This window comes from Anolis carolinensis, chromosome 5 (assembly GCF_035594765.1).
Source record: "Anolis carolinensis isolate JA03-04 chromosome 5, rAnoCar3.1.pri, whole genome shotgun sequence".
Classification (NCBI taxonomy): Eukaryota; Metazoa; Chordata; class Lepidosauria; order Squamata; family Dactyloidae; genus Anolis; species Anolis carolinensis.
The window spans coordinates 171,334,742-171,348,884 of record NC_085845.1 but is presented as its reverse complement, the minus strand read 5'-3'; the positions used below and the strand labels follow the sequence as shown (position 1 = coordinate 171,348,884).

General features: G+C 40.9%; 1 protein-coding gene across 5 annotated transcripts in view; it reads left to right on the top strand.

Moving 5' to 3' along the window:
- The window catches only part of cacna1i (calcium voltage-gated channel subunit alpha1 I), a 372,048-nt gene that overhangs the window by 270,997 nt on the left and 86,908 nt on the right, over positions 1-14,143 (top strand). For all 5 annotated transcript variants that reach the window (XM_062982915.1, XM_062982912.1, XM_062982914.1 and 2 more), the window contains exon 10: positions 2,101-2,510. In XM_062982915.1, coding sequence (XP_062838985.1) covers positions 2,101-2,510 — 410 coding nt within the window. The remainder of the gene's footprint in view (positions 1-2,100; positions 2,511-14,143) is intronic.

Sequence of the window (14,143 nt, the reverse complement as noted above, 5' to 3'; positions counted from 1 at the left end):
CTTTCATCTGGAAATTGATGTCCTCACTGCAGAAGAACATGCGGATCAAGAATAGGTCTTTATAGTCACCTACAGACCCACCACCAAGATCCTACATTTGGAAAGCAATCATATTCAGACACGAGTGATCACCAGTGATGATGATGGGATTCAGATAATTCAGTTCAAAGCAGATAATGTGTTATATGCCTTGATATTCTGGTTTATCCTTAGATGATCCCTCGTAGTTCGAGGATGATGGTCCTCCATTTCATGGAAGACGCCTGTGTGTGATTTTTTTTAATGTGTAGAGGTCGGTGCACGGCCGGTCAACACACAGTCTTCACAGATTGAGGTCCCAGCAGTGGTGTGATTAACACAACGAGAGTGGCTTCTCAGTCTGTTGCAGCCTTCTTCCGCCTTCACAGCCGTTGTAACATGTACCATGTTATCCTCTGCCTTCTCCGCCATTGAGGTCTTTGGGTCTTCGGATTGTTCTTAGTCTGAATCCTCCCCTGTGGCCACTCCTGGGAGTGTGTGACTCCCGTGGTTGTCCCCACAGGTTCATTGGAACATGCAAGCCCCCTCACCACGTCAAGGTGACAATCCATCGAGGGGGTTTATATGGCTTTGTGGAAGGGCCCAAAGCTATTCAGTTCCATTCATTTTAAAAAGAGAGTCCTTTGTGTGCTTCCACACATTAGGCAGCAAGCAACCTGAGTTTGCAACTTCTTAGATGCTCAGCAGGAAATTGCTGTCAACCCCTGCAGGTTGATGAATGCATCTGCTGATTGATATGTGTTTGGTGCGCTCAGACTTTGCATTTTCAGATAAATAAATGATCTGAGGTCTATGTCTGAAATAAAATGTGTGAAGGTTCCCTTTGTGTCACAGAAGAGCATGAGGTGATGTCTTTTCACCAGTCTTTGTCACAGGGAGAAATAGGCAGGTAAAGAAACCGTGAACCTAATTCAATCCTAACCTGCTGCTTTTTCTCTTGGTACCTTTATTATTTGTTTGTTTGTTTGTTATATTTATATATGCCCCGCTTTATCTCCTCCAAAGCGGACTCATAAAAGCATAACAGAAAAGCATCAGCATAACCATTTAAAATATACAAATACTGTATATGAACATTTAAGCAGGATTAAATATAAACAGTATTTAAAAACTCCCAGTTAAAAATCATTAAAACAAATTCAAAGTTAAAAACCACAGCACCCCCTGAATTGATCTTAAGAACCTTCATCCTTAAAAGCCTGTCTAAATAAAAAAGGTTTTAGCCTGCCACCAGAAGGACAGCAAGGAGGGGGCCATTCTGGCTTCACTGGGCATTGCCTTAAAATGTATTTTGAACTGTTTCTTCATGTCAGCCTTCCACAACCTGGAACATTCCATATCAATGGATTCAATTATCCATGGCTTGAAATATATGTCTTTCCCCACCCATTGCAAAAAGCAAACTTTAATTTTGTCATTTTTTTTGGTAGCAATACTATTTTGCTGCATTATTGTATGTATAATGGGATTTGAACATACATTAATTTTTGTATCCATGGGGAACTCTGAAACTAAACCGAAATAGTTACAAAGGATCCACTATACCAATTATCCTCAGCCATCATACCCAATGGGAACTGTATTATAATAGATTTGGAGGGCACCAGTTTACAGAAGACTACTTTATGTGATCAATAAGCTTGAATAAATTATAAAGACAGAAATGTTTTTCAGAATTATTCTCCCTCCACTACTCTTCTTTTTGTTTGACCTCCAGGATAATACAAGCCATAGCCTCTTGTTTAATGATTCCTACAGCCTGGAGAATTATTCCATTCCTGCTAACTACCTGAACACAATCAAGTGAAAACTATTGTGGTGGAACTAGAGCGTGTCTCTGAGAGACAAGCAATCTTCATTTAAAGACACTGTAATGATGAACTTAACACTTCCCTTGGCAGACAGTCCCAGTGCTTAATTTTCATCGCTGTTACAATAGCGAGCAACCTAGTTTAGGAGTTGCTTGTGCTTAATTACATACTGAGAAGGAATAGTGTTGCACCGTTCTGAGAAATGAATGATTAACCCTTGCATTTGATATCTTTATGTGTTTCTATCCAGGGCGCTGCCGAAAACATAACTCTGCTGATTACATGCCCTCACAAGGCCTTGGCCAGCCTATTGCTGTGACTCTGACCTCTGATCCCAGCAATTGTCCAAGATGTCATAAGGTCCAGCGGGAAGCAGCTCGGAGACTTTCCGTCCTTGAAAGTGCTGATTCAGAACAAGAAGATGGTGGAGGACCCACAGAGGAGAAGGGAGATGGCAAGAAAGGAAGCGTGGAAGCTGCAGACCTAGAGAAAGAGGAGGAGGAGGGAGAAGAAGGTGGCCAGGTGGCCATCTGCAGTGACGTGTGGCAAGAAGTGAGGGTCAAACTGAGAGGAATAGTAGAGAGCAAATATTTCAACCGTGGTATCATGATCGCCATCCTTGTGAACACCATCAGCATGGGCATTGAACATCATGAGCAGGTAACTAGAGCGCGGGAGAAGTGAAGCCAACCAATTAATTCAGCAGCCTAAGGGGACTCTGTGCAATTCAGAATGGGTGGACTGGACATACATCAGCATGTTGTGATGATTGGGATAGCTCTGTGAGTATTAACCTTATAATGTGCAGCCACTTTTATCTTTCAATTTGACATTCCCTGGGGCTGGAACGTAATGAGCCCAAGGAATTTCAAGCAGCACATTCTGGGAAGCAGTCATATTTGTGCTAGAAGTCAAAGAAGGTGAAAAGTAACCTGAAATCTGCTGCAGTTTCCCCAGAGCATAGGTGAACAGCTGCTGGTCATCCATATATGATGGGACTGTAACTGATATTTCAGTCCTAACTTACACTTTCAGTCTTCATGATTGACTATGCTTACTAGAACGTATTGAAATTGCCTTTTAATGTTTCTAAGGCCAAGATCTTTCTTCTTGACCAGGCAGGCCCCAGGTTACGAACAAGATAGGTTCTGTACATTTCTTCTTAAGGTGAATTTGTGTGTAAGCTGGTACATTTTAAAGTGTAACTCCAGCCAAAAAGAATTTTTTTAAAGTTTTGGATAGCATAGGGAGGGGTAACACCCTGTGGTGCTTGTTTTGCTCTCTGTGCCCCTGTTCAGATAATTTCACCCCACTTTCTGTCCCTGTGACAATTGGGTTTTGAAAACTTTGGGTTGTCATGGAAACAAGGATTGGTGATAAAGCTTCAGTTGAGACCCGTTTTTTTCCCGTGTGAACTCTTTCAGGAGTGCATTTCCTTTCCTAGAGGTAGATTTCCTCTCACTTCCTGTTGTCTCACCCCCATTTGTAACTAGGAGTCAGATGTAAGTCAGATATTTGTAACTCAGGGACTGCCTATATCATTATTCCCACCTTCTGTGATCATTTCTTGTTCACATAGTCTGTACAAAGTTCCTCATCCTATCCCAAATAATTATATTGGAAATAAATGTTATTGGAGGCTTCAAGTTAGCAATCATGCCAGATAGACTAACACCAAAGTTTTTTCACCTCTGAAAAAATAACATGGGGAGGAGATCACTCCAAGAGGTTTGAGCTGGACATTGTCTATACGGTATTTTTAAAGAAAAACACAATTCACAAGTAGTTGTGCTGTGTGTTAGAAAATCTGAAAGCCACGGTAAGACAACACTATTGTTATGAATATTTTTTCAATCCGTTGAACAAATTGTTCTAAAAAACAACTCCGGGTGTCTTACAATATTACAATATTGTTCTTTGTTAAATACAAGGAACGAACAACAAAAACAAGAGCCATGAGCAAGAAAAACAAATAATCATACCAAAATGTCACAATGCCAAAAGGTAAATTCTTGGGTTTTCTTCTTCAGGCTACATGTTAAACATGGAAGGTGTAATAGTTGAAGTAGGGTTTTATATTATAGCCCCAAAGTCTGCAATTTATAATAGTCTTGAAATGTAGGAAACAGTGTACAGGTTTAGATTAGTTACTCGTCGTATTAAGTAGGTTTCAGGTTTTGCCAAAAGCTGCTGGAACAGGGCTTATAATAGCTATTGAATCAGTTTTTAAAAAACAAAATGCAATCCAGCAAGTGCTTGGTTCTATATCCATTCTGGAAATGATTTTATGGCTGATTGGTCCCAGTGAAAGTAATACTAATACCCTATAGTGGTGTTTGGAGAGAAGTAGCTTGTAAGCCTACCACAGTAACAGGTGTTATTAGGGTCTTGTGTTGACTAAACAAAGATCACCTTTCATATCATCAGGCTTCAGATGAGTAAACATTTCTGCAGTCTCTCTGTTTTTGTGACTCCACACACAGCAATTTTCGTGCACAATATTTTCTCTTCAGTTTCTGCCCTATCTTTTCCTCCCTTCTATTTCTGTCCCTTTCTGCTGGTGTATTCACTTTCCACTGATGGCTCCCTGTCTCTTCTCATCTTTGCTATAACTCACCATCTTCCCCTCTTTCTGTCTCATTTCTCCCTTCATTAGCTAACAGAATCCTTGCTCTATTTGGCTTAGTTTAACACACCCTCTGGGGAGAGCACAGACATTTCACCAGCAGCTCAAATCCAATCCATCAGCTTGCCAGTCTTCCCAAATTAATTAAGACACACACAGACATATTCTGCCTTGCACAGAGGTAGCAAAGAATCAAATGAGTCCTGTATGAGTGCAACTGCAGAAAACCTTTCATCCTCTCAAGGGGCAGGAATGTGCTTTCTAATTGGTAACTATTGGCTAAAAACCAGTCTCAGAGTGCATCTACTCAACACAATTACAACAGATTTTTTCCAGTGTGACTGACTTTGCTCCATCCTGTAGAATTCTGGGGATTGCGGTTTGGTGAAATGCTTAGGCTTCTCTTCTGAGCTCTGGAGCTACAATCCAGAGTAGTGAGCTAGAACTCTTTAGCACAGACATATAAATAACTGTATCTCAAAAACACTGAATCCCAGGATATCCCTCCGTTGTAGGTACTGCGGGCAAAACTGCTTTCACAATGGAGAGTAGATATGCTCCAAGGTTTTTGGGAAGGGGGTGCAAATGTGATATCTCTGAGACCTTAACCTGCAAGTCACATGTATAATGCTATGATTTCAAAGTGAAAGTGAAATCATAGTATTACAGGCAGTCCTCAAGTTCTGTAGGTTTGTTCTTAAGTTCAATTTGTATGTAATTCAGAACAGGCACTTTTTTTAAAGTGTAACTCCAGCCAATAACAGATATTTTAAGCTTTGGATAACTCAGGAAAGGGTTAACACCCCTGTGGTGTATGCTTTGCTGTTTGTGGCCCTTTTCAGAAGATTTCTCCTCGCTTTTGGTCCTTGTGATAAATGTTTTTTTTGTTTTTTTAAAAATGGCATATTGTGGAAACAAGGATTTATGATACAGCTTCAGTGGAGACGCCTTTTCTCCATGATAACTCTTTCAGGAGCGAATTCCCCTTCCAAGGGGTAGATTTCTCTCACTTCCTGCTGTCTCATCCCCATCCTTATGAGTTGTAAACTGGATGTAGGTAAACTCAGGGACTACCTGTATACAGATATTACTGAGTTAACAAAATATATTTATTTTACAGAGCAGGTACACATGGCAGAAATAACATGGGAAGAATAGGGTAGATTCCAAAAAAGTAGAACAGTTCAACTTGTTTCAGTAAACCTTTTATTCAAAACTGACCATATGCACATATGAAATTAAACAACCAGACTAGGTGAGTCTTCCATAAGTAAATAAAAAATATTTTTGAACTTTCTAGAGATGACATAAGTGCTCTTCCAAGAAATCCAGGGATGACCTTTTTTTTTTACTGGTATCCTCATTTCTTATGATTTTAATCTTATTGACCAAAACTACGAATCTTTTAAACATGTTTAGAGATAGCTGTCAGGCATGTCTCCTCCCCACCTTTTCTCTCTGCTTTACTGCTCACACACGGCCAATAAAGGATTTAGAAGCAGATGCTACTTACTTCACCTGATGTAGTAAGCCATATACAACTACAGTAGAATTGCCTACAGTGGAATCATTTCCTTCCCCAGCTCAAGACTGATTTGTTGCTTTGTTTTCTGAAGATGTGCCACCACAACCTGGCACCAAAACATGTGTTTCTCTCATTCTTTTTCACCATTCTCCTAACGTCAAATGTTGCTAAAAACAAAAACAACCTTTATTTTTGGTAGACAGATAATGGGAAGGAAAAGTGGAACTGGGCAGGCTTTAAAAGTCTTTGTTAAAAATGAACTTTCTTGTCAGAAGTAACTGCTACGAAAGAGGCACTGGTGGACATAGTAGAAGCTGAACAGAGTTCTGGAAAGGAGTAAGGCAACTTGTTTCTATTTCAGCTGATACTGGTACTTCTGATAGATTTGGGATAAAACAAATGCAGTTTTCCAGCAACTTTAGGAGGTTTTTTTTTAGTATATTGTTCTATATAGGACAGGAAAAGGAGGGTGTGTTTACAGTTTTCAAGACCTGACAAAGGTTGTTGTCACCCCAATTACTGATGGGCAGGTAGCCGCTCAGCAGCTGCAATGAATGGTGCTTCATCAAACAACAACTCCCAGGATTCCATAGCATTAAGTCATGACAGTTAATGTCAATCAATCAAACTTTATTTATATCCTGCCCTATCTACCCATGGGGACTCAGGGTGGATTACAACATAAAAGGTAACCATTCAGTGCCACAGAAATAAACAACAAATTAAACAATGCAGGTAAATATGTCAAAGTGATGTCAAACTGCATTAATTCCATTGTATAGATGCACCCTGGGTGTCAGCCACCTATCATGGTCTTACCCAGTTCAATCCACACCCACCACACTCACTTCATGTATATAAGGATCAGAAATTTGTGTAGAATTCTTATATTTCAAATGGTCATTTGTTTTTTAAGAGAACATTTCCAGTCTTTGTTATTACCAACATTATTTTGAAAATTGACAGACAATGTACTAATGCATTGTAAGTATAGAAATTATTATTGTACTTATCTTTATTGTACTTGTTTTTATTTATGAAGTCCCCCAGTGTTAGGTGCAGTAAAATAATTGAAGTAAAAAGCACAAACACTGCCCACAGGCTTACAATCTAAACTGTGAAGCCAGTGAAAAGATTTCCTAATCCGTTGCTTTTGATCTCTTAGAATTTCTAGTCCATGCCTTTCAAGAACTGATTCAGCATGTTCATAGCGAATACCCATAATTCGGCCTCAAATAAGTTCATGAAAACAATTTGCAACTTATGTTAATCATAGGCAATTAATTCATGCAAATTAGCTGTATTCCTCTGCATGATATATTCCCAGAGTAGCCAGGTCCTGATATAGAGTGTCTGTAGAAAGTTAATAATTTGGCTATTTTAATGAACATTATACTTTATCACTGTGCAAAATAGTTATACTTCAATGCTTGCAATTTCAATTCATGAAGCAAGGAATATGCAATAAGAGTGTAAAATCGCTCAGAGTAACGTATATTTTATTTCACATAAAGCAGTCAATAGTGCATAGAAATTCGTTAGACTTAAGTGAACCATATCCCATAAGACAGTTTCCCATTTTGATCAGTACACGGTCATATGCTGACCAAAAGAAATAAACAGAGCATGTCCAGAATAACACTTTATCTATAATATTTTATTTAAAATGTTTCTTTAAATTGTGTTTCAGGGAAGCATGAATTCCCCATCCCTTTATTATTATTTTTATTTATGTATTGGTCTTAGTGATATCTCACTTGTATGAAATATAATAGAACAGAGCTTGGAAACATATTTTTGGAGTATAGTTCTCAGCAACCTCCCACATGGACATGCTGGCTGGCAGATTCTGGAAGTTGTAGTTCAAAAGCTCTGGTCAAAAAACAAATGTATTTGTCTTCAGATCCAGTGACTGGTTTCCTTTTTGTTCTCACCCTATGTTCTAAGTCAGAGCTTTCCAAATATTTCATGTTGGTGGCACACTTTTTACCCATGCATCATTTCGCGACACAGTAATTTAGTTTTACTAGGAAACCAAAGGTTAAACCAACCACTCATAAAAGATGCAGACACATATATAAGTTGTTATAACCAAATCTATGGGAACACAACATACCTCATGAAAATCTTTCACGCATCTTTTTTTAACAACGGCTTCAAACTACAGGAAAGGAGATTCCACCTGAACATTAGGAAGAACTTCCTAATTGTGAGAGCTGTTCAGCAGTGGAATCTCTGCCTCGGAGTGTGGTGGAGGCTCCTCCTTTGGAGGCTTTTAAATAGAGGCTGGATGGCCATCTGTCGGGGGTGCTTTGAATGCAATTTTCCTGCTTTTTGGTAAGGGAATGGACAGGATGGCCCATGAGGTCTCTTCCAACTCTATGATTCTATGATGCTCACTATATGATTTATACTTATTTCACATAGAGTTTTCTTGTTACATTTGCGTGACACACCTACACACTGCAGCCAACACACTAATGTGTCATGACACACAGTTTGGAAAGCTCTGCTCTAGGTGAGCTGTGCACTTGGCACATTTATCTGAGTAAATGTTTGGTGCCTTACATAAAGTAAAGGTATTTGCGCAGACGTTACTTCAATTGGGATGGTTTAATCTAATTACGAAGACTCAATCCTGACGCTGCCACCAATTGCGCTGGTGCTAAAGCCAATTGGGAAGACTCAAGCCAATTGTAATGGTGTCAAAGCAAATTGTAAATGCTGTTTCCACTGCTGAGGGGATTTTTGAATCTTTTAATCCCTCTAGATTATATATATATATCACCTTTATATGAGGAGAAGGATTACAGGGGGTGATCTTTATTTCAAGATCCCAGCCTCTGTCTCTGTAGTTAGGGATTTCTGTGTTGTTGTTCCCTTTCTGAGGTAACTGTGACTATTACTCTTTCCCAATTAGGTGATTTATTAAGGTAACTGCCACCAACGTGAGGCTTTTGAATTATCACCGATGAAATTTGGCTCCACAGATGCAGATGAGATGTAATGAGTCAGTTGTTAGCAAAGAACAACAAGTTTATTGCGTACAAAGCTTATGGTTGCAGGTTGATTGATTTACTTATGGAACTTTAGATAAACAAGTGGTTTAATAACTCTTATAACCACCACACCAGTAGTCTCTGGTGTAATTCCACTCTCACTCTCCTACTGATGATATAAATTGTAGTGAACTCTAACCTCAGCTGAGCTCCTTAGTGAACAATGTCCCAACTACAATAAAAGCCTTTAATTTGATCTACTACCGATCAAATTCCTGATCACTAGTCCTTCCCAACTAGAGATCTTGCCTAGGCTCCCTTTAGTCTGCCTTGACTAAAGATTTTTGGCCAGGCCTGACTCCTCAGCCCTTCTTGACTGAAAAACCTCCCGCCACGCACTCCCTGGCTTCTTCTTTTTTTTTAAACTCCCACTTTTTCCTTTTCTTGGCTCTGCCCACTTCTCCCTCTGGTGAGCTAGCCAGCTCCGTCTCCTTGGTAACAGCACTACTGTGGATTGAAACAAGATGGCTTCTGTTTCAGCTACTGTGTCAACTAAACACAAATACATACTCTAACAGTTAAAATTAACAGTTAAAATTAACATAATAACTATGACTTCTCCACAGTATTGCCCATTTTTACATTAGAAAAGTACTTGAAACTTAAGTGGTTCTGTGATTGTTACAAGGGTTAGTGCCAAGTTGGGAGTCAATACCAGGAAGAATGGGGTTTCTGTTCTCTTGTTTCTGAAACCTGTGCATATTTTTCTTAATGGGACAGAGTATCATATTCTACCCATAGGTTACAAATGTTTCTTTCTTTCCTGGAAACTTGTCACAGACTGGCAACTAATGGTTTACAGGTTGGGACTAGTCTTTGAATCACCAGTTTGAAAAGTAATAATGTAGAATAGAAAGAGATTAAACAGCACAGAGAATAATCTCCATGGACTGGGAAGGCTGGACTGTATATCTTACTTTGTCTGTAAAGCGAGCCATGCATCTAATAAAGTTAAGGCATTCCCACCAAAGCCAGACCTCTTCTTGAAGAAACAGAGCAGTTTATCACCATGAGTTCAAAAGGGGACATTACTGTGGCTGTGACGTGTGTGAGAGGGCCAGTGGGTCCTCTGCTTAGCCAAGCGTTTCACCTACCAAAGCCCATAATAGAGCATCTTCCAAAGGCTTGAACTGAGCTTAGGACACATCATAATGCATATCGTAATCTCCCTGATCTTTTTCTGTGAAACATTAAGCTGTGCACTTAGTTGTTCAAGGACAACAAGACAGTGTTCTTGTTGTTCTGGTTCGAGCTCTTTCCTTAATGACAACTACACAGTATTATCCTGTTCCTGTTTATTGAATCTGCTAATATGAGTAAGTAATGTCATTAATAGATGTCTGGACTGTACCTGGCAATTCCTGGTCCTTATCCCTCAGTTTCATTATAAGTGTCAAAATCCAAAATCCACAAAAAAAGCAATATCTTTCTTGATCAAACAAAATGCACAAGATCCAAGTATTCTAAGATTTACTTTTTCATAGAATTGTAGAATGTTAAATTACAGCTACTATAATCCGCTGCCCACAGGACATCAGAGGACTCTGGAATTTATAAATCAAAATGTCAATTTGTCAAGCTCTGATTTCCAACTTATATTGAAAAGAATCGATCAAACTAAGACTTTTGTCAACAGTAATACTTCAATTAAGCCAGGACTGATGTCTTGGATGTTCTAGTCATAAGAGGTAGCGTCTGGCAGTATTATTGGTGGGTGTATGGGAATCTTGCAGTTAGACACAATCAAGTGGGCTGAGTGAGCCGGAGAAGTATGTTCTATGAACTGTAAAAAACAGAAGTACTAACAACCCTGTGACAAAAGTGATCAATAGTACATGGGGTAAAAGGGCTGAAAGTCAATGGCGTATAAAATAGAACTGGAGACAAAAGTAAGTAGAAAGCCTCCACCCATTACATTTGATAGATAAAGTGGTCTGGTATGAACTGCTGGCAACAAAACTAAGGGGAATCAGTTCTCTCTGCTTAAGATCTGCTGTGAATTTGTGTCTGATCCCACTATTAGACAGGGGCAGGCAGATTTTTTTTTGGTCCCAAACACAGGACATGATGCTGTTAGTTATTTGCTTGTTATTGCATATTTACAGCCAGGATCTGGTGAGATTCACTTCCCCAACTTTCTAAATAAGTCAGGTGGCTGTGGATGCTATGTACCTTGACTTAGACAAATGTGCAACGTTTGCTGTTCTGTCCCAGGCAACATAACATCTAGGGCTATCCCTCATTCATTATAAACTCCATCCAGCTACACAGCCTAAAACTGACTTCTAATCTTTGTTTTCTGTAGAGGGTAAAATAGCACTCAAGTGTGGAAAACACCACTTTTTTTTTTTTTTGGCAGTATGTATGATGATAACCTGCATTTGCTGACTAACCTGCCCACAGTCTTGTTGAATGTTTATGGAATATTCATAGCCGACAATCCGCTGTGAATCAGACAGTGTGGGCATAGCCTTTAAAAGGGGCCTGGGATTATTAGAACCTCTGCCTAATATAATAAGCACTCTTGTATCCACCTCCGTTTTCAAAAAATGAAATGAAATTAAACCCAACTACAATGAGAGCAATAAAAAAAGAAATTAATCGGCCGGGGGGGGGGGGGTTAAAAAAGGAAGATCTGACACAAAGGAAAGATGAAAGAAACTGAATAGGTTTCCCTTTGATTGGTGATGACTAAGGGCAGAGGACAGTCAGGATAATCAACTAGAAGTCTTCAAAGGTGATAAACACAAGCTCTTCGGAAGGCAAAGGAAAATTTGAGGAAAGAAAAAATAATTGTTTATCTCATATGCACGTAAAAATGGGAATAATGTCATATTCAGGACTACTTATAGGGAAACTAGCACAGCGGAATGACAGTGCAGGATAGCACTTCTTTGTGCTTGTGCATGTGTGCCTTTAAGGTAGCTGTTGACTTATAGTAATCCCATGAATTTCATAGGGTTTTCTTAGGCATGGATTATTCAGAGGTTTTGCCAGGTTCTTCCTCTGAAATAGTGCGTACAATACCTGATAGAGATGTGCATTAAAATTTTTGCTTCATTTCCTTCATGCTATCGTCTCATTTTGACCGTTTGTCTACACAAAACTAATGATGACATTTTCGTAGAAAACAAGAGGCAACACAAAAATGAAAGCCGGACAGTCATCCTGCTTGCTTTCGTTTTCCTTTCATTTCTGCTCTGTAACAATCAGGGCCGGCCCCACCATAGAGGCCACGTGACGCTGCCGCCTCGGGCGCAGGTCCCGGGAGGCGCCGTCAGGCTGGGCGGGAGGCGGGGCACCGCTCTGACGGTGCCCCGCCGCCCGACCAGTGCGCCCTGGCCTTGTGGCTCCCTCTTTCGCTGCCAGGGAAGGGGAGGAGGGATCCCCTCCTCCCCTCCCCGGGCGGCGAAGCCTCCTTCTTTCGCCGCCCAGGAAGGGGAGGAGGGATCCCGTCCTCCCCTCCCCGGGCGGCGAAGCCTCCTTCTTTCGCCGCCCGGGGAGGGGAGGAGGGATCCCCTCCCCGGGCGGCGAAGCCTCCCTCTTTCCAACCCTGGCTGCGCCTCCCACGCTGCGTGGGAGGCGGGGCCAGGGCGAATAGCATGGGAGGCGGGGCCAACCCTGGCCCCGCCTCCCACCCAGCGTGCCCTGGCCCCGCCTCCCACGCAGTGTGGGAGGCGGGGCCAGGGCACAGGAGGCGGGGCCGGCGGGGGGCGCTTTTCAGCACCCCCGCTTAATATTTAAATTTATCTCCGACCGGCCCTGGTAACAATAAGCGGGTACTGACAGAGGGCTGCTTTCTCATTACAGCTGATGTGTAACAATGAGTGTTAGTTTTATGATGGCAAGCTACTCTCGGAATCTAAGCTGAACCTGCGAGAGGAAAATGCCTCCACATTGCATCTGATGTGTGGAAATGGGTGTTAAAAACAATATTAATAACAATAGTACTCTGGGGAAGATCCAAATGTTTTAAAAATTGGTGGGCTAAAAGGGATCAAAATGCCCTCCGTGTGTGGCGACTTTCACCCCTCTAGCCCAAAAACTGAGGGGGGGGGGGTGAGCCTCGGAAGCCTGCCCATTGCCGCCAATGGCACAAAACTTTCGTGTATTTTCAAGCTGTGGATGATTGAATCCATGGATGGATGGAGGATCCATGGCTATGGAGGATCAGTTGTACTCAAGGTGCAAGTTACTTCATGGCCCATGTGTGGACTTTGTGAAGCCACTAGCTGTTCACTATAGGAAAAAGTGTTGGACTGGCAACCAAATGTTTCTTGAACATTCATAGCTGGCTCCTTTAAGTGGATGACAACATGGCATATAAACACAGTCCTTATATGAAAGTTGAGTTGACTAGTAGTTGACTCTTACTTCAACATTAGCAATAGGATAATATCCTTCTCCACTCATACCAAATGCAGCAACTTAATTTAGGGGCCAAAAAGGCTTGTATGATATACACAATTCAGTTTCCAGCTCAGAGAACGGCTGGAGAGTTCATTAGAAATATCTGGGATGCTGCTTGCACAAATCCCCAACATATGCATTTTGAGATTGTTGCCATTCTGCATAAGGCTAGGAACGGCGCTGTCAGCATCAACACATCTTCTTCCTCTGTTCCCAAAGGTATCAATGTAACTGAGGGCAAATGACAACACTGCATGGAACACAGTTCTCTCCTGAAACACCTTGCTGCTACCATGAAACATCAGCTGTGCCAAGTTACCACCTCTGCCTAACACAGTGGTTCTCAATCTGTGGGTCCCCAGGTGTTTTGGCCTACAACTCCCAAAAATCCCAACCAGTTTACCAGGTTTACCAGGACCCACAGATTGAAAACCACTGTCCTAACGGTAGGATCAGCTCTGAGCATTAAATACCACCACTTCACTTGCAGACATATAAATGTATTTTAAAATATAATGTAGCAAAATTAATAACCTAGAGATCATTTCAATATACCTAGCGTTATAATGACAATTAAAATTAGTGGCATGATAGATTTTCATTTTAGCCAGTGTCTGGCGTCTGCTTTTAATTATGTTACACGTTCAATTTTTAAAACTATCTGTCTTTATCT